The sequence below is a fragment of the Ananas comosus genome, linkage group 4 (genome assembly GCF_001540865.1).
Source record: "Ananas comosus cultivar F153 linkage group 4, ASM154086v1, whole genome shotgun sequence".
In the NCBI taxonomy this organism is placed as follows: Eukaryota; Viridiplantae; Streptophyta; class Magnoliopsida; order Poales; family Bromeliaceae; genus Ananas; species Ananas comosus.
The window spans coordinates 1,874,604-1,895,408 of record NC_033624.1 but is presented as its reverse complement, the minus strand read 5'-3'; the positions used below and the strand labels follow the sequence as shown (position 1 = coordinate 1,895,408).

General features: G+C 37.7%; 4 protein-coding genes and 2 non-coding genes across 7 annotated transcripts; 5 read left to right on the top strand and 1 right to left on the bottom strand.

Annotated features, from left to right (window-relative positions):
* On the top strand, nucleotides 7,302-8,499 carry LOC109708733 (the record flags this gene model as incomplete). The annotated part of the gene is made up of 2 exons (XM_020230553.1): nucleotides 7,302-7,391; nucleotides 8,352-8,499. Coding segments are annotated over 2 exons (183 nt in total), but the record flags the coding sequence as incomplete, so codon positions are not given.
* On the top strand, nucleotides 10,135-11,517 carry LOC109708732 (pentatricopeptide repeat-containing protein At1g07740, mitochondrial-like; the record flags this gene model as incomplete). Its single annotated transcript, XM_020230552.1, has 1 exon — nucleotides 10,135-11,517. A coding segment is annotated over one exon (873 nt), but the record flags the coding sequence as incomplete, so codon positions are not given.
* LOC109708608 (pentatricopeptide repeat-containing protein At4g19220, mitochondrial) lies at nucleotides 11,758-14,768 on the top strand. 2 transcript variants are annotated; one of them, XM_020230415.1, is made up of 2 exons: nucleotides 11,758-12,837; nucleotides 12,925-14,768. In XM_020230415.1, the coding sequence occupies exons 1-2, from the start codon at nucleotides 11,967-11,969 to the stop codon at nucleotides 14,739-14,741; spliced, it is 2,688 nt and encodes an 895-aa protein (XP_020086004.1). In that variant the 5' UTR covers nucleotides 11,758-11,966; the 3' UTR covers nucleotides 14,742-14,768. The 2 variants fall into 2 exon arrangements, with proteins under 2 accessions (XP_020086004.1, XP_020086003.1); XM_020230414.1 differs by having other exon boundaries at nucleotides 11,758-14,768.
* On the top strand, nucleotides 14,919-14,990 carry TRNAP-AGG. The gene has a single exon. It is a non-coding gene; the product is annotated as a tRNA-Pro (tRNA).
* On the bottom strand, nucleotides 16,036-16,107 carry TRNAP-UGG. The gene has a single exon. It is a non-coding gene; the product is annotated as a tRNA-Pro (tRNA).
* On the top strand, nucleotides 16,299-20,727 carry LOC109708731. Its single transcript, XM_020230550.1, has 7 exons — nucleotides 16,299-16,578; nucleotides 17,187-18,772; nucleotides 18,872-19,141; nucleotides 19,241-19,321; nucleotides 19,670-19,781; nucleotides 19,871-19,937; nucleotides 20,389-20,727. Exons 1-7 carry the CDS (start codon nucleotides 16,425-16,427, stop codon nucleotides 20,429-20,431), a joined length of 2,313 nt encoding a protein of 770 aa, XP_020086139.1. The 5' UTR covers nucleotides 16,299-16,424; the 3' UTR covers nucleotides 20,432-20,727.

Here is a 20,805-nt window from a genome sequence, read left to right as displayed (position 1 = left end):
TTCAAGTCTTTTATCATAATTTTTTATGAGATTTTTTTTTTAGCCGTTCATTTTTAGACTACTCGCTTAATAGGTAAATAATGCTTAAAAATTATAAAATTTAGTTTCCAAATGTTTTCAATATTGCAGATTAAGTCTAACGGAGTCAATCGTCGATTTAGAAGCCGCATCATTAAAAATAACTTATTAGCACGGAGGATTCCGTGCTACTTATAGTATACCGGCCTAGCTTCTTATTTGATGTTCTCACAACTAATTACCAAAATTAGAAAAACCAAATTTTCACAAGTGAGTAGCGGAATTAATCTATCCACTTAATCAGGAAAAAAAAAGAAAAAACTTCAAATACCCCCCAGTGGTTTTGCACTTTTTAACTTTAGTACACTATAGTTTAAAGTGTATCAAGTTAGTACTCTCTTACTTTAGTATCATGTGGTTTAAAATGTATCAAGTTAGTACCATATAATTTCATTTTTGTATCAAGTTAGTACCATATTGTTTCATTTTTATTTTTTTATTATCCATTTCGGGGTATTGTTTTCGTTAAATCAGTGACAAAATTAAAACTAAAGGGTACTAAAATGAATATTTAATATGAAGTTTTTTGTATATAATTTAACGAAATATTAAATCATATGGTAGTAAAGTGAGAAATTGCGAAACCACATGATACTAACTTGATATACTTTAAATCATATGGTACTAAAGTGAGAAAGTGCGAAACCACATGGTACTAACTTGATACACTTTAAATTATAGGATATTAAAATGAGAAAGTACGAAACCACGTGGGGGTATTGGAAGTTTTAATGCCATATGCCCATATCTAGCCTTATTGAAAATATATATATTTTTTTACCAATCTAGCCTTTTTTTAAAAAAAATTCCTAATCTAGCTTTGTTTTTGATGGGTTAGAAAATAAAAGTGACTTAATAGCATTTAAATGTTAGTTAGGAGAGAAAATTTTTTCTCTCGCTTTCCTCTCAACATACTAATATTTAAAAATAATTAATTCTTATAATAATAAAAATAATTAAAAATTAATATTTAATAATAATGATATTATTATCACTGAATGATAATTTTTTTTTATTATTATTACTACTAATATTTAATTGACTATACATGTCAAATTTGATAATATTGGTTTGTATAGTCAAATTAAATGCTAGTAATAGTAATAATAATTATAATTATTATTATTTAGTAATTGGCCATTTCTAATACAAGTGGTAAAGGATTTGGTGATTGGTACTTGAGATTCTAAGTTTAAATCACAGTTGATGCACATCTCTGTTAATTCATATTTATAGCTAAATTTATTTCTAAAAAAAATAAACAAAGATGGTAGAATCCTGTTATCTTTCTGAAAAAAAACATTCAGTAATAATAATATTTAGTATTATTAAATATTAATTTTTTTTATTAATATTATTATAATAAAAATTATTTATTTTTAAATATTAGTAGGTTGGGAGGAGAGAGAGAAAAAATTTCTCTCTCCTAATTAGTATATAATACTATGAAAGCTATCTTTTATTTTTTGATCTATCAAAAGAAGGCTAGATTAGAATTTTTTTTTGGAAAAAAAGGTAGGTTGGGAATTTTCCTTTCTAATAAGGCCACACTAAAATCAACTACACTTTTTACTTCGTACGGTCAAAGCATTCCAAATCCCAATTTGTTTTGTAGTTATGGAAACAAAATTTTATTAATTCTGTTATTTATTTGGTTTGAAGTATATAATGTAAAATTAAAATTTACGTATAAATAATAAATATTTTAATAAATAAAAATAATATAATTATATTTTTATATAATTAAAATATAATTTAAAATAACTAAATTATTTTTTTATATATAAATTATATTAATACAATAATAAATTATAAAGTAAAAAAATATTAATATTTAATTAATTAATTTTTTTATATTTTATTTTACAAACTAAATAAAAAAGCATTAAACTTAACATTAATAACCTTTTATAATATTTTAAATATTCAACTAAATAAAAAATAATAATAGTAAATAATTAAAATACTATCACTATCTAGTATGTTTTTTTTTTTTTTTTTTTTCGTCTCTGTTCACTTAACTGGCATCAGCCCACAATAGAGCAAGTGGCAAAGGGCTTGATGGTTGGTACCTGAGACCCAAGTTCGAATCCTAGTTGATTCATATTTTCAGCTAAGTTTATTTCTGAATGAAATAAACGAAGCGAGTAACGTGCTACCTATCTCTCAAAAGCGGGTAGCGTGCTACCTATAAATATTATTAAAGCTATCTTTTATTTTTTGATCTATCAAAAGAAGGCTAGATTAGAATCTTTTTTGGAAAAAAAGTTAGATTGGGAATTTTCCTTTCTAAATTATAAAGTAAAAAAAATATTAATATTTAATTAATTAATTTTTATTATATTTTAATTTTACAAACTAAATAAAGAAAACATTAAAACTTAACTAATCAACTTTTATAATATTTTTAAATATTCAACTAAATAAAAAAATAATTAGTAATATAATTAAATATAACTATCACTATCTCGTATGTTATTCTTTTTCTTTTTTTTATTCGTCACTGTTCACTGCAAAAGCAACCGCAACCGCAACCGCAACCGCAATCGCAATCGTATTCAGTCCATGTCAAAGCGACTAAATTCCCTTTCTTTTTTCCTTCGTCCACTGATCGAAGCTTCCCGAATCCGAATAGGGCAAGCATGTCGGAACATAACAGCGAGACGAGATAAATCCCCAACTTCATAAGATATAAATACCTCGTACTCAGTACACTCTATCTTCCCCGCTTCTGGTTTCATCGAATTAACAAGAGCTTAAGATTAATTGCCCTCTCTCTCTTCTCTTCTGCTTCTTGATCTAACACAGAGCTTAAGATTAAGTCTTGGGCACTCCATGGCGCAGCAGCATTATCCGTCGTGCGGTGAAACCGAACGGCTGTGGCCGTCGGATTCGTTGTACAGCCGAACAGAACGGTGGTGGCAGTCGGCGACGGAGGAGAGCGTGCCACCGGGTTTCAACTTCACGCCTACCGAGGGGCAGCTGATCTTGGACTACCTCATCCCCTACGCCCTCGGGTGGCCAATCCGCTGGGACCACGTCGTCGAGGAGCAGGTCTACGAGAAGGAGCCATGGGAGCTCCTCGGCCCCCACCGTGACAACAGGTACCTTTTCACTACAAGGACGATGCAGGGGAGCCGCGTGAAGCGCGCCGTGGGCGCTGGGACGTGGTCGGTGACGAAGGGGGGAAATTCTATCCAGTTAGCTGACGGCAAGGCCATCGGCTTGAAGACCAAGTTGTCGTACTATGTCAGTGATAACAGCAGCGGTTATACTATGGATGAGTATAAGGTCTCTCCGGACCTTATTAACAATTGCATGCCGCAGGTACGCACGTGCTTTTTTCTTTTCATTTCTTTCACGCAGTTTCGTTCGCCGATATTATTATCCAGCTTTATATCCGAACACTAATTTTTCATATCTTAAAAAAAAAAAAAAATTTTGGGTATCTTAAATATGCTGGCTGGTGTAATTTTGTATAAATCTGAAATTACTATTCCACCCTTATTAATCCTCAAACAAGTAAAAATAAAGATTAATTAAACTCTGATTAATAATTAATCTAATTAATATATTTAAATTATTAATTAATCTATTTCCACACCTTTTTTTTTATTTTTAAAATTTAAAATTTAAAAATATTAAAATTAAAATTAAAATTTTAAAATTTGAAAAGTAAATTTTAAATTTTAAAACTAAATTAAAATTAAACATCTTATTTTTTATATATTTTTAATTTCAAAATTAAAATTTATAATTTTAAATTTTAAATATTAGAATTTGAGATTTTAAATTTTAAATTTTAAAATTGAGATTTTAAATTTATTTTTTTAATTAATTAATCGATAAATTTATAATTTATTTTTATTTTTTGAAAAAACTAAAACATCAAAATTGGTCTTCTCCTTATTAATTTGAGTGAGGGGTAATTTCGGTATTTCTAAATTTCAACAATCTACTATCCTCTTTATCTCAAAAACCATTCAAACACTTTTTTTTATCCTTGCCTATGTATTTTTATCCAAATAAAAAATTACTCTTATTATTTTTATACCTATATTTGTATCAATCTTTACAATAGCTAATTTTTGCTAATACCCACAGCAAACGAAGAAGCCTTACTTTTTTGTCCCTTTGGTCGAATTGGTTTTGAATAAAGCACAGGTGGGGGCGCAGCTGCAGAAATGGGTGTTGTGCTGTGTCAAGAAGAGCCCGCGGAAAGACAGCCAGAAAAAGCAGCTTGAAGCAGCAAGGCTGGCGGTGGCGGCACCCGTGGTCAGCAGCAAACAGGCTCACCATGACGGGGCTATCGAGATCGGTGCGGAGTACGGCGACTGTAAACGCCCTGCGGTCGCTGTCACCACCGCTGCTGCTGGCTCTGTCCCTTTGAACGGTAAGGCTATATTTGGTTCGAAGGATAAAAAAAGAATAAGAAATTTATTATCCTTATTTTTCCAAACGGTGTCAAAAATTATCAAAAACTATTATTCTTCTCTTAGCGAGTTATTCCAGAATAATCCGTTAAGAGGGGAGAATAGTAGTTCCACCTATTGGGTGGAACATGCTATTCTCTATCTTATTCCTCTACTAATTAAATTATAAATAATTATAAATTATAATTAATTAATGTAATTAAATTTTTTTAATAATTGACTAATTAATTATTTAAGTTATTAAATTAATAAGTATTTAAATAATAATCTATTTATAATTTATTATTATTTATCTAATTAAATAGTTAGCCATATATTCAATTGTTAACTAATATTTATATTATTTAAATAATTAGTATTTTAAATAATATATTAACTAAAAAATAAATGATTAAATAATTAATTACTATTAACATGTTGACTTATTTTTCATAGTTATTTACTAATTTTAATGTCATCTTTTGTCATCTCATATAGCAATTTTAATTAATTTATAATGTAATTTTGATTAATTTATTTATTAACTTATTAAAATATTATTTACTAACATTTAGATAAATTAGTATAATATTTAGATAAATTAGTTTTATTTTCAATCATAATTACTCTTATCCCTACTATTCCAACCCAATGTAATTTTTGTTATTCCTCTAAATATCTCGATTCTCGTCCAAACATAAAATTAAACTAATTTCTATTTATCCCAGAAGTTATACCTATACCGAGAATAAATAAAAATAGGTTGTTCAAGAACCATAGGGTACCTCTAAGTCTTCGGTAGCCTTTGGCATCACCGCTGCCAATTGTAGCGCCAGGCCTTTTTCGATTTATGACGCTGATTGTAGTGCCACGCGGCCGATGCATCTTTTCAGTTTTCACAGCGGCAGAGGCATCACTGGAAGGAAGAGCGCACACCGAGGCCATCAATTCTGCCAGCGCCGATCAGATAATGTCGTCACTGCCTCCATGCAGCGACAACTGCTGGATGGAGGAGATGCCCAATAACAACATTTTCTATCCTAGCGAAGCATATGAGCTCGATGTGATCCCCGCAGAAGTGGTGGCCACAGCAGAACATCTTTCGGCGCCACTGTCCGGTCAGGAAGGTGATCAACAGAGGATGAGCGCCACTTATATTGACAATCTGGGTTGGATGACATACTACTCGGGGTCCTCGCCACCGCTGCCGGCGTTCAATTGGGAGACGTCGCTGCACACGGATTCTTCACTGTTATGTTCAGTAGGCTTATGGGAACCGTTTATTCTGATGTCGCCACCAGAATCGGCTCTGGCAGGTGTTGCAGCTTCGGCTGCAGCCGTCAATCTCCAGCCGCCTGCATACAACAACGGCTACCGAATGGAGGAGAATGCCGACAATTCCGATACCTGCGAAGGATATGAGCCCGAGATGACCGCTGCAGGAGTGGCGACATTTGCTGCCACCATCTGGCCAGGATGGTACCCTAAGTAGTGGGTAATGTGGAATTCATGATAGCTAATTTTTAGAATCATCGTGTAGTGGATGCAGTGGAGAACATGTGTGTAGTGGATGCAGTGGAGAACATGTATTGAGTTATGTTTTTTTGAAGCTCAAATTTTTTTTTCTATTTAAGTCTTTTGGTTGTACACTTTGATGAACTAAATTTTTTTGAATGAAAGTATTTATTTTTTTTCACTTAATTGTTATAGCAAAATTTATTAGTGCGTTTTAAATTACTTTAAAAAATCTTTTTCGTCTACACAACCCACGGCGACTGCAACTTCAGCAGCCGAGATTGGAGGGAATTGGTAAGATGGTACATAAATATGGAGGACTGTTACCGACACACCACAAAAAGTGTAAATATTACACCCTAAACTTTGTGTGGCTAGGATTCATCTACTAGTTTTATCAAATATTTTATCCAAAAAATTTTTCTAAATCCTAAAATCTCAAAGTGTAAGATGTACACGTGCACCTACAGCATTTTCCTCGTTCTTTCTATTCAGTGGTATATTTTGAGTTTTTTCTTTTTTTCGGTATATTCGAAGGCAATAAAGTGAAAGCACACATGCATAAATGTACACACACCCAAATTAAATGGAATGTACCTCCGTTAATCTGCGCGGCTCAACTCTTAAAGCAAAGAGGACGGTCATGATTTCATCTCACCTGTAAGCCGCATCCCCATATGACTCATAAACTAAATAACAGAAAAGGAGAAAATGTTTCAGATCAAACTCAACCATTTAAATGTGCCTGCAAAATACAACTGAATCTAGTGTTGCCATGCTAAAGAACTCATATTAATTACTGTTTGGATTGGTTAAATTAGTAACTGATTTACTGTGCGCTTCATGATAAACTTCACAAATTTCATTCTAACATGTCATACAAACAAATAGAATAAGCAATTGATAATGATACATATATATATAAGGACAAACAGTCCGGGTCGGCAGCATATTATCCCAATACTGCAATGGGGTCCCTGTACTGTTTTGCGTGAATACTTTTGTCCCTTAACATTCACATACGTTGCATTTTAGTCCTTCTAGTGCAGAAAAAAAATCTACGACTACGGTAAAATGACCTTTAAACCCTGTTTATCATAAACAGACTGAGTTATTTCCAGGTAGAAGGATAGGATTGTTCTTTCATAGAAAAGAATTTCTTACAGTCAAGTGACTAAGCTACAATATTTCTGGAAGTTCTAAGGACTGAAGTGTTCAAGAGGAAGTTGGGAGGGTACCGACTAGCAATATCAGGATAGTACAGGGATTATCGAAAAATTTTACCCAAGAGGCTAATTATGCGTGCTTGAAGAGTTTCATGCTGAGCCAGTGCAGATAAACAGCCACAACTATCACAGGGATTGTCAACGGCACAAGCAAGCAGTAATACCTGTCAAAGAGCAATTCATATGTAGATAGATCAAGTATTGCAAAGGAAAACAAACCGCGAGATAAGTAAATGCAAAAAGAAAAAGAAGAAAAAGCTAGTAAAACATTTGCCAAACACGAGAGCAAGCAGGAATGGAAAAGCTTCTTGATTATGAATTGTGGAATATTGTACAGTTCATTCAACATTTAAGAACAATTAAGTACTAACATCTGATGGAAGATTCTATCTTGTAGAATATTCATAGATGCAAGCAACTTACGCTACGTAGCAAAATAATCATTGAAGCATCTCAAATAGAAAAATATGCAGGAGATGTTGCAAGAAAGCGACAAATGATGAACATATGAGCTTTTCTTCAAAAGTATCCTTATTTTACCAATGCCACTTCGGAAACAACAAGAGCTCGAAACAGATCCCATGTTCTTAACTATCCAACTAGGCAACGAAGAATGCAGAAATTATTTTCGAAAGGTAAAGAATGCAGAAAATGAGAGCTTGGCAGAACTATTGAATTGCCATGCCCTGTTAAGCACATACCAACACATCTGTCACCAACAATCATTTAAATATCAGTAAAGCTAGCTTCAGACAGTGCAGATATAACTATACAAATGCCAATGCAAATCCAGAAATATATAGTTACTTCAAGCAATCATGCTCTCGCCAAGGAAAGTATAGAGCGGTGCCGCATTTTGTATTTGATTTAACGCACAACAATTTTCAACTTACTAAATGCCTAAATTCATTGGGTAACATTACACGTCATCAAGGTCATGGACCGTCCTGTTACTGCCTTCTCAACAAACCTATCACACTTAAGGAAGTATATGCTTTTTATGGGAAAAAAACCATAAACATACGAGCAAATTGAAAGTATATAGATTCAGGAGAATGTGAATGCTTTATTTCTCAACGGAAGTGACTGAAACTTGAAACTAAGAATTTTTACTTTTTACGCACCTGTCATTTTGAATGGCAGCCAAAATTGGGTTTTGATATGGTGGAAGGAACTTGGATATGATAGCAGCGTAGAAGAAGACCAGAAATGATACGATGCCAAATGCAACAAAAATTGATCCAGTTATCAGATTCTGTTTCGAGCCCATTGCTGATGAAAGTTGACTTTCTGATATTTTACACACATAGAATTCTCCAAATTACCAAGCAGCAATCAATGGTGACCAGTATAATCAAAGAACGGAAAGGGTGAAAAATGAATTGTTAGAGTACAAAAGCTTAGAGTACAAAAGCAGCAAGAAGAGCGTTTAAAGATATGCTTCTTCTCCAGATTTTCTATATTTCATTTTCATCACACCCTAAATTATAGGTATTTCACACTGTTATGCATCAGTACAATCAGATTTCTAATCTATTTAGGAAAATTGCCGTATGACGCTCAAAGCAATTGCCCTAACCACACTTCTTTATGACATTTTGGCAAACATTTGATAAGCAATAACGAACCCAAGTTCTCAAACTCAAACCACCTAAAGAAATTGTTCCAACAAAAATCTGATAAAGCAGTTGTAACAACCTGAAGTATAAGTAGTTAAGTAGTTAGCAGAGGAAGGTAGTAAAAACAGTAACTTTACAAGGTAGGCAAGAGATAAGTGGCAGCAGCAGGTTGGTGGGGAGCGAGTTCGGCGCATCGATCCGGCGAGAGGTTGTGCGGGCGAAACTCCGGCGGGACGACAGGGCTAAGGCATCGTCGGAGCACTGAGGGAGAGACGGGAGGATCTGGATATTTGGGGGAATGGAAGAACTGAAGCTCCCTGCGGGTCGAAGCTGCGGACTTCCGGAGCTGAGGCAAAAGGCGGACCCACTACCCGCCTTCTGCGGAGCGGACAAGAAGAGCGACCCGGTGTCCGCCAACCGAACCGCAGTGACGCTCATGGACAGTCAAGCCCACCCGAGGCCCATCAACTCGCCGATCAGCCCAGCAGGCCTCACTCCCATTTTTGCCTATTTTGCAGTTTAGCCTTCGTAGGATTGTTTACTTTAATTCCAGTACTAAGTTGTAAAAAGTATATATACAAGAATGTAATTGCAACAGCATATCAAGGAAATGAATTAGCATCTTCTTCCCTACTCTCCTCCAATTTTTTTCTTCTCTTATTTACTTCTAATCCCCCAATCCGCACCTCTCTATCTCTATCTCTCCATTTCTTATCTCTTCTAGCCTCGGTTACCTCGGAATCACGATCGGGATCCACCATCATCTTCGTCGCCGTCCACGCCTCGGCAAGTTCTCGTCGGTTGCGACGAGTCCGGAGCATTACAGCAGTACCAAAACCAAGTCACTAAATTCAGACTACAGTTCTTTGAGACATTTCATCAAACAATTAGTTAGCAAGACAAACACTTCGAAACTCATGCCACCTACGAGGAGGAGTAAAGCAAGTGTATAGCAATGGGTCAGATCCAAGGGCACAATCTCACCTTACATGGCACAAAACCAAAAGCTAGGGCAAATAATCAGTACCTAGGCTCTTTTATAGGGTTAAGGAGGACGAAGATTATGGGCAACTCCACCACACAGGAAGGAGAGAGAGAGACCTACAAATATATTAGAGAATAAGAAAAGGGAGTACTACAATGCAACCAACCCTTTTTTAAAACAAAGAGAGCAAAAGGAGGAGAAGAAGAAGAAAAAGAAGCCCCCAAGAGCACCCCACACCTTCCTCGCCCACCTCAAATCCATCCCCTCCCCTCCGCCGCCGCGGCCTCCCTCCTCCTTCTCCTGGGCTCCTCCTCCTCCGCTACTACGAAACCCTACCACGCGGCCCTCCGCTCAGGGACTCCCTCTTCGCCTCCCTCATCCAACACCTCGGCCGCGCCCGCCTCCCCGACGACGCCCTCCGCCTCTTCCTCTCCATCCCCTCCTTCCCCTGCGCCGACAAGTCCCCCTCCACCCACACCCTCAACTCCCTCCTCCACGCCCTCGTCGACAACGCCCGCCTCCCCGAGGCCCGGGCCCTGCTCGCCCGCTCCTCCTCCCAACAGCTCGGCCTCCGCCCCAACGCCGTCTCCTACAACGCCATCCTCAAGGGGTGCTGCTCCTGCGCTTCCCACGGCGCCCTGGCGCGCGCCCGAGAGGTGCTCGACGAAATGGCCCGCAGAGGCGTCCGCCCCTCGGCAGCCACCTACAACACACTCATCGGGTGCGCGATCCGGAGCAAGCAGTTGGACGCGGCGGTGCGGCTGAAGGAGGAGATGGGGAGGAAGGGGGTGAGCCCCAACGCCGTCACCTACGCGATCCTGATGCGGGGGCTGTGCTCCGAGGGGCGATTCGAGGCCGCAAAGAAGGTGATGTTCGACATGGAGTACCAGGGCTGCGCCGCGTCGGCGGTGAACTACGGGGTGCTGATGAGCGACCGCGGCAGGAGAGGGGACGTGGCGGGGATGACGGAGCTTCTCAGGGAGATGAGGAGGAGGGGGATGAAGCCGGACGCGGTGACCTACAGCATCCTGATCAATTGCATGTGCGCGGAGGGGAGGGTCGGTGACACCTACAAGGTGTTTGTGGAAATGCAGATGAAGGGGGAGTGCGAGCCGAGCGCGGTGACGTACCGCATGCTGGTGGACGGGTGCTGCAGGGCCGGGGAGTTTTGAGATGGGTTTAAGGATTTCGACCGCAATGTCGGCCACCAAGCACTGCCTACGCCCGGAGTCTTTCGAGCGTTTGATAAGGGGACTCTGCCAAATTGTTAAGGTCGACGACGCTTGCTTCGTTTTGGAGCAGATGGAGAAGATGAGCGTCGGTTTAGGCACCGAGGGATGGGCTGCTCTGATTGCGGCCGTTGGCGAGAGAAATTGCAATGCAGTGCAGCTTCTGCATGAGGTGCTTGTATGAATTTTCCGCAGCGCTTGATGGAGTGGGGAGAACTATGGTTGTTGTATATAGATTCAATTTATTCAATCTTTCCGTTAAATGACAAGAACTAGGAAAAATTTTCTTTCTTTCTCAGATCAGATGGCCTGTGTATAATCTACTATACATGATTGTTTTCTGTTCAAAAAGTATTGGATGTCGACTCACCGCCATTGCCGCTCGTCAACTGGGGCTTGTTGTTCTCTGATCATCAGATGCTCCAAACATTATCGCACTATTCTGTTTATTAATTGTTAATATACAATAGTGCCTTTTACCTTAAATTTTGATACTTAACAGTGTTGAGAAGCAGAGTTTGTCCCAAGGCTTCTAATTCTATTTAAGATGACGACCGTTAGAATATTTTATTATGTTTTGGATTTTTATTGACCGTTAGAATATTTTATTATGTTTTGGATTTTTATTGTGGTCCAGTATTTATTCAACTGTTAATGCCACTATTTACTTCTTTTCTTTTTTGTCATTTAAGAACTGTTTGAGACAGTATAAAACTGCCTGTGATGGTGAACACAAAGTAATGGCGTGAAAAACGGCTCATTATTTCACTATGTTAGTAATTACCAAAAATAAGAAGCGACCATATCCAAACCGTACGTTTTCTTAACCCTTCTCAGATTTTTAAACTTAGAATCTGGCGGGAGCCAACGGTCGAGAGGCAACGGATACTACATGGTGGGTAATGTTGATAACAATAAGAAGATTCAATAGAAAACTCATTCGTCTTCCCAAATACCTTATACCGATCACAACATATTCCAATCCACACCTCTTTTCCAAATCCCCTAATTCGAAACCCCTTCCTCATGTATCAATTCGTCCTTCCTCCGTTCCCGCCTGCTACCCGTTCGACGAAATGCCTTATAGAGCTGACTTTGTCATTCACGCCCTCAATCTTTTCAAACATTCCATAGTATACCCAAACACCGTCGCCGCTCTTCATTGCCTATCGCTTAAAACCAACTCGATCTCGGAACTCTCGGTACGTACTGCCGTCCTCACGGCATACGCCAGAGCCTGTGACGTCGATTCCTCCCTGTGTCTCTTCGATGAGAATTTCGCTCGAGATTTAATCTCCTGGAACGCCATCATCAATGCGTGCGTCCTCAATCGTGATTTTCGCACCTCTATGGTGCTCTTTCGGGAAATGTTAGAAGAGTTCGGGGCATTTGATTCCACGACACTCGTAACTGTACTATCGGCCGTGTCTCGTGATCGTAACTTGAAGCTTGGGAAGATTCTACATGGTACCATTGTAAAACGATGCTTCGACATGGACTGTTTCCTTTGTAATGCTCTTGTCGATATCTATGCAAAAAGTGGCGACTTGGATTCTTCGGAGCTTGTATTTGAGAGGATACAGAGCAAGGACGCCGCTTCATGGAATTCTATGATACGCGGAAGCCTCTTAAACAAACTACCTGAGAGGTCGGTTTTTTACTTCAGAGAAATGAATCGTTCGATTACTAGAGCAGATGAAGTAAGCTTGTCCTGTATTATTTCTGCTTGTGCTTCTTCGAAAGAGCTATTCGCCTTCGGAAAATCAATCCATGGTTCGATAATTAAATTGGGTTACGATGGAATCTCTTCTTCTGTTTCAAACTCTCTAATATCATTCTATTCTCGGTTTGGATATGCAGAAGCCGCAGAACAAGTGTTTATCGCTGTTTCTTATAAGAATGTAGTCTCGTGGAATGCAATGATCAATGGTTTGGTAGGAAATGGAAGAGTTGATGAAGCAATATATATTTTTAAAGAGATGCAATCAACTGGGGCAAATCAGCCTGATGTGGCCACTTTGGTAACAATAATCCCGGCATGTGGTGAATTTAAACTACTTCTACAAGGAAGATCTATTCATGGATACACAATTCGGAGGGAGCTCTATCGTTCAGATTCTTCAATAGGAAACAGCTTACTGAATATGTACTTTGAATGTTGTGACCCAGCATCTGCCGACATTCTGTTTGATGCAATGCCAAATAGAGACCTGATCTCTTGGAACACAATGATCTCCGGCTACGCACGAAATGATTCATTGAGAGACAAGGCTCGAGTTATTTTTCGCGAACTACTCCGAACTAGGCTTGATTGCAGCTTGATTACTCTCTTGGCTATTCTACCTTCATGCAGTTGCACACAAGACCTTACCTTCGGAAAAGCAATTCACTGCTTGACAATTAAGTACGGATTTGAGAGCCGTGTTTTGGCCATCAATGCTCTCGTGCACATGTATATTAATTGCGACGACCTCCGAGCATCTTTCTTGCTATTGAAAAGTAATATATCTATGTCTGATATTGTTTCATGGAACACAATCATAGTAGGCTGCGTACAAAGTGAGCGCTACAAGGATGCGATCGAAGCTTTTGTATTCATGCATTCCTCTTTGCTTCTAAACCCTGACCCTATCACATTGGTTAGTACTATTGCAGCTTGTGGTCATCTTAACCTGCTTTACCTTGTGAAAAGTATGCATGGGTTTGCATTGAAGCATCTAATGGTGTCCGATGTTAAGGTTAGGAATGCCCTAATAACTTCATACTCTCGATGTGAGGATATAAGCAGTGCGGATTCGGTCTTTTGTATGGGCGGAGATAAAAATTTGTGCTCCTGGAATTGCATGATCTCGGGTTTAGTGCAGAATGAGGAAGGTGATAAGGCTTTAGAGTTATATCGCCAATTGGAAGATTTTGAACCTAACGAAATTTCGATAGTTGGTATTATTTGTGCTTGTTCTCAATTAGGAGATCTCAGACATGGTATGGAAATTAATGGTCACGTATTCAGATTTGAGCTACAAAAGAATGTTTATATATCGGCAGCGCTTGTTGATATGTATAGCAAGTGCGGAAGGCTGGATATTGCTGTTCGAGTATTCGAAAATTCCGCTGAGAGATCTACTGCTTCGTGGAATTCCATGATATCAGCTTATGGGCTTCATGGAAACGGAAGAAAAGCGATCGAGCTTTTCTGGGAGATGGTTCATTTGGGTATAGAAGCTACTAAGAGCACTTTCATAGCTCTTTTGTCGGCTTGTAGCCACTCCGGCTTAATTGATGAAGGATGGAAGTACTACAACCTCATGTCAGAAAAATTTGGGATAAAACCAACTTGTGAACACAATGTTTGCGTGGTCGACATGCTCGGTCGTGCAGGGCGAATTGAAGAGGCTCACGAATTTGTCAATAAATTGTGCATAAAACCTGAAGATGGAGTTTGGGGAGCTTTACTAAGCGCTTGCGAAGATTATTCCAATCTAGAAATGGGGAGATCTATTTCGAAACATTTATTTAGCTTAGAACCTAAAAACACTGGTTATTATGTTACTCTTTCTAATCTATATGCCCATCATGGAATGTGGATGGATTCAGTAGAAATTAGGAGCAATATTAAAGATAGAGGACTTGTGAAACCTCCTGCTTGCAGTGTAATTGATGTTTACTCGAATGTGTAGATAACTGAAGTTGTTTGCTTGCATGGTTTGGCTTTGTGAAAAAAGGCTTCTTCACCATTCCTTTAATCAAAATTTGCTTCTGTTTAATATATGTTGTTTCTCATGATCTTTAACTCAAAACTGCTTGGTTCTACATAAGTGAATCATATATATATAATTTTCTAAGACAACATCAAAGGGCATTTGGTCTAGTGGTATGATTCTCGCTTAGGGTGCGAGAGGTCCCGAGTTCAATTCTCGGAATGCCCCTTTTTTTTATTGTTTTTATTTTTAATTTCCGGTTAATTGTTGGTGATTAGTTTGCTAATTACTTTTCATTCTTATTACATTATTTTTGTTTTATAATTTCAATTTTAGCCTTCCACAGCTAAATTAGAGTAATACAGTAATAGCGTGTTTAGTGGGATAAAATTTTTAATATTTGATGAATTGGCGACTTTTGGCTGTATGTCTATCTCCACAACGAGCAGGTGAGATGCAAAGTTACGAGCTGTGGTTGCATTGGATTTTATAACTTTATAATTATAATGTCACAATTATTTTGTCCTTTGATTTCTTCCTTCCAACTATTGGAACTTTGAAAGTAGTGTGAATTCATCGTGTCGTCAATTTTTACCGTCTGTTTCCTCCATTTCAAAGATCATTTTTACCATGTCGATGCTTAAACATGGTTTTTTTTTTTTTTTTTTTTTTTTTTTTTTTTTTTTTTTTTTTTGTATTTGGCCATCTAAAAAAATTTATTTTTATAAATAATTTCATCAAATTTATAATTACAATTTTAGTCCTATCCCTGCCACGTAGATGCCACGTAAGCAAGGAGAGGTGTTGGAATAAGTTGAATACGGTAATTCATTTACTGTGTCTAAATACGATGAATGGTTTACTGTATTTGAAAAAAATATAAATATATGTATTGCGAAAAAATATAAGTATTGAAAAGAGGAAACATGAAAAATATAAGTGCGCAACACGATGAATCATTCACAGTATTTGAGCACGATAAATAATTCATGGTGTTTAGAAAAATAAGTATGGAATACAGTAAACTATTTACAGTGTTCAACTTAACACCCTTTCTATTTGCGTCGGGCTAATGTGGCGCCTGCATGGCGGGAAAAAGGCTAAATTTGTAAAAGAAAAATTTTTATGAGGGGCCAAATGCAAAAAAAAACCTCCTTAAACATCATTATTTGTTGATAATGAAGTTGTTAATTACTCCGTTACAGTGCCTTGCTTTTTAACAGTAAAAACTAACAAATCATTTGAATTTTAAAAATATTAGGCATTTTCTCTCGGGGCATTCCGAGAATCGAACTCGGGACCTCTCGCACCCAAAGCGAGAATCATACCACTAGACCAAATGCCCGATGCATAAAAGATGAGTACAATATTAAATAACTTAAATAAGTTCTCACTTTCTTTCCCTCCAAAAATCCGCTGGTGGAATTTACCTCCAAAACCCCACGTTTTTTCAAATTTTTACTATTTATACTCCCCACTGCGATGGTCTCTTCATGCATCATCACTCTCTCTTTCTCTCTCTCTCTAGAGATGCATTCGCGATCGTTACCAAAACCCTCGATCATGGTGGTTTTCTCGCTATCGATGCGCTAGGGTTCGTCCATAAGCGGTCGAGAGCTCTGTCGATCGATTTATATCGATGTCGCCTGTGAGGGATTGGAGATGAGTGAGGTGGTGATCGATGATGGAGGTCTGTCGGATTGTTCGATTCCTCCTCCTCCTCCTTCTCCTCCGATTAGGGTTTTGAAGAGTGATCGGAGAAGGATGGACTTTGTGGCGGATTCAGATGCGTCAACGGATGAAGAGGATCACGAAGGTCACTTTATTCTTTTGATTCATTGTTCATTTGATTTGCTTTTGTATTAATATGCCTTCATTTGTTGTCTAACTATTTGCTTTGGTGACTTTGGTAGCACAAATCCTGTACTCTTTACGAAACATTAGGGAATGCAGTAAACATTCTCCTGAGGAACATCTAATGGAAATGACATCGCTAAGTTGTTGTAAAATGGATCTAAAAAACCTAACTATTTTTTTCTGGGTCTAATCAGGTGTCGGTATATGAAATCTCTTTGCATAATCTCATTGCTTCACTGCTTTTACTCTCATCTTAAACTATTATGTGTAAACAGTAGTTAGTCCTGTTTGAGAACTTAAGAAGAAAGAAAGAAAGAAAGAAAAAAGAAATAAAAGAAGAAGCTTGACACATTCCTAGTTTATGAAGGTGTTATCTTTTTGTGCCACTTCGTGGTGTCACCTTATGTTATGTCGTGCCATCTAAAATCTTTTATAATCTTGTGAAGTCATTTTGCATGGGAGTGTAAGACACTTAGGAAATTTAGCAAATAATTTAGTGACGTGTGATTCAGTTCTTCAACGGTGCCTTATTTTGTTGAATGTTTGTATGCTCTTATGGTTTTTCAGCTGCTCGTGAAATGATGCCTGAGGTGCTTGATGATATAAACATTTTGGAAATTGGTGATTCCAATGAAACCCAAGAAAATGTTGTGGCTACAAAACCTGCCGATGAAGTAATTAGAATGGACACACAGCCAAATATTTTGAGTAATCCAACTCCTCACACTATATTAGATAGATTCAGTTGTGATTGTGAAGTCAATATGTCCCTTAAATGGTCTGAGGATAACTCTATCCATGAAAGCATTAGCAGAACAGATTACGGAGGATTAAACTATCTGGGGTCTCAAGATCCTGGCGAGTTATCCCAGGTAAATGCAATGCATGTTGTGGATAAGTTAGTATTCGATGATGATATAGGTTTATCTCAAGAGACTAGTACTGTTAAGGCCACAGAAATGAAATCAGCTCCAAGTTTAAGTGCACAAGTTGCTCAATGTTTGGTTAATAGGGAGAATCCCAATTATTCGGTTGGAAAGGCGAGAATTTTTGAGTGGGTTGATAGTCCTGAGGATGAAGCAGGAGGTGGTTTTTTCAGCAAAAGAAAACCATTTGTCTCTAAGAACAGGATAAATGCTCTGGAATCAAAAAACCAACTCCCAAAGCATGAGCAAATTGATACTTGTGAAGACAGGGAGACTAAAAACCTTGAAACCTATCGAAGAAGAAATACTTTAACTGACTCGAATTCAATGCCACTCCCACATGGCTTAGAGAGAAGTGAAAGGCCATACATTTCTGCAGCAAAATTGAAGGAACAATCTGACTATATGGATACTAACTCTAGCTTGGGATTTATAGAGCAGCAAATTGAGGCAACTGATGTTTTAGGAGGCAATTATGACACATTTGATATTGGCCCTAATACCCAAATGGCTGCTGAAGCAATGGAGGTTTTGTTTCATGGGCCTCCTCTAAACCAAGAGTCAATAGAGGATTCAAGTCTGCTAAATCAAATTCCAAGTACAAGTCCTACCAAAGGTAGTAGGAGGGAAAAAGCTACTCCAGTAAAAACGTCACTTCCAAAACGTTCAAAAAGATCTAAGGAAGTCGATATGAACGATGTCAATAATCCTCAGATGCTACATGAATGGTGCAAAAGTGAAAAGGAACTTGCTCAGGTTGTTTCTGCAGAAGATTCTTTCAGACACCCTAAAAGGAGGAGAACACATGTATTTCCATTAGGCAACTCAAATTTTGGCAACAGCATTAGAAGAAGACTTCCTGATATCTTAGATAAAGCGAAAAGGGAAACAAGATCTACAAAGCTGAGGATCTCTCCATCCAATCTAGATGATGCTTTTGATAACAGTTTGGGAATTGTTCCTTATGACCCAGCACTTCTCAAAGATGTCAAGGAGCCAAATTCTGATGAAAGTAAACAGAACATTTCAACACGCAGAGCACCAGTGACAGCATCATATAAGAAAGGCTTTTCCAAAGTATCAGCTTCCAGAGAACATATTAGGCTAGAAAAAAATGAAAGATCTTCAGACAGAATGTTTACAAGGCGGAAAAAGAAAGATATGGCCAGTGTTTGTGTTCTTTTCAGCCAACATTTGAACCAGGACAAAATAAAGCAGCAGAAGAAGGTAAACCATCTGCCTTGCTTTCTCTCTACATTATTTCTATTCACTGAAGTTTGCAAGCTAACAATTAGTACATGGAAACTGGTATGTTCCGATTGATAGATTCTGGCACGCTTTGGAGCTCTGACTGCATCATCTATAATAGAAGCCACACACTTCATTGCAGATAAGTTTGCACGTACAAAGAATATGTTAGAAGCAATAGCTATGGGTAAACCGGTGGTAACTAGTATGTGGCTCGAAAGCTGTGGACAAGCTTCTTGTTTTGTTGACGAAAAGCGATACGTACTAAGAGATCTAAAGAAGGAAAAGGAAATTGGCTTCAACATGCTTGTTTCACTAACTCGTGCAAGCCAATATCCTCTTTTGCAGGTTATAATGTAATCTTTTATAGATTGATCTGTTGGAATTGCAATTTTTATTGATCACTACCTTACAGTTTATACATTTGTTGCCTGAAATTCAATGCAGGCCAAAAGGGTATTGATCACTCCGAATGTTAAACCTGATCAAGAGCTTGTTATTAGTCTTGTTAAGGCGGCTTGTGGCTGGGTATGTGTTCACATGACTCTTCTCTTTGTAGAAAATATCAATTGCATTCCACCCTTTGCATTATTCAAGTCTCTTGCTTGCTTATTTTCTAACTGTGCGTCAACCCATGAAGTAGATATGAACCTTAGATATCTATCAAATGCTTACAAACCAGGTAGTCTAGGAAGTAACAGACAAAGATGCTAATTATTGTAAGATAATGACACAAAATAGGCAAGGAGTCAAGTTAGTTTCATGTTACGGCTCGTCTATGCATTAACTATATCTCACATTAACTATATTTCACACATATAAATTGCATATTCATGTTAAGTTGTGCAGTTATAATAATCTTTACCAGTTCTTCAGCCACTGGATAGAATGGGGAGATCTGCAATGAAGGATCAAAAAGTATCAGAAGATTTTTTCATCATTTCATGTGAAGAAGATTATAAAATATGCTTACCTCTTGTCAAGAAAGGTAGTGTTCATATGTCCTTCAACTATTGCTCATTTGAGTGAAAATTCCTCTCTCAGAAATATAGAGCTAATGTTTCATGAATTTCACAGGCGTGAAAGCATTTAGCTCGGAACTTCTACTGAATGGTATTGTTATTCAGAAGTTGGAGTTTGAGAGGTAGGTGGACGTCTTCCATTTGAAACAACTATTTTTTCTCTACAAGCTCACGCTTAATAGAGAACGGTGATTTAATTATCTGTACTCATATTCCACCTCATAGGTTGGTGGATTTTAGTCAAGCCCAATGCACGGATTTTTGAAACAAATGGGAGGAAAACTCCGGCTCTGCCACCATGTGAAACAACCTCCAAACTGCAGTTTTTATCCATTTATGCTGATGCTTCGCCGACTGATTCCCACTATAGTGGAACAAAATCACCAAATTGGAGCTTTTTGCTTTCAGAGTTCAGAAGCTCATTTCAGCTTCTACAACAACAAAGCTCTCGATTTTCTAAGCCCAAAAAGTTGTTCCAAAAGCTCTGCCAAATAGTCATTTAAGTCTCAATATATATATTTGAGTAAGTTAGCTGCTATTTATTCTTTCTTGTTCTCCATTAATGTTTTGCAGATATCGTCTTTTTCTGGATCAGATGAGCAGATATACTCAGTAGGAAACAGTTACAGTGCAGGAGGATTAGAGAGCTCTTTTACAATTGAAGTGCACATAGCTTGTTTCATACCACATTTTGGGTGCAAGTGGATAGTAAACGAACTTGGTCGGTCGTTCAGATATTTTTGAGCTGCTGAATATAGAAGTTATAGTACACATCAGAAGTAAGAAGCGGATTTTAAAGCTTTTGCTTATTTTGTGCAGCTGAATATAATGGGTGTCAATGTGTGAAGCTTTTAATCGAAGCTTGCAAAATTGGATTCGTTGCAAACCTTACTCAAAATTTGATGAGAAACATTTTATTTATTGGCGAAAGTAACATTGCGCCATGCTGTTTTGGTTTGGTGAAAAAGAAGAATATTTTTTTGTGCTTCT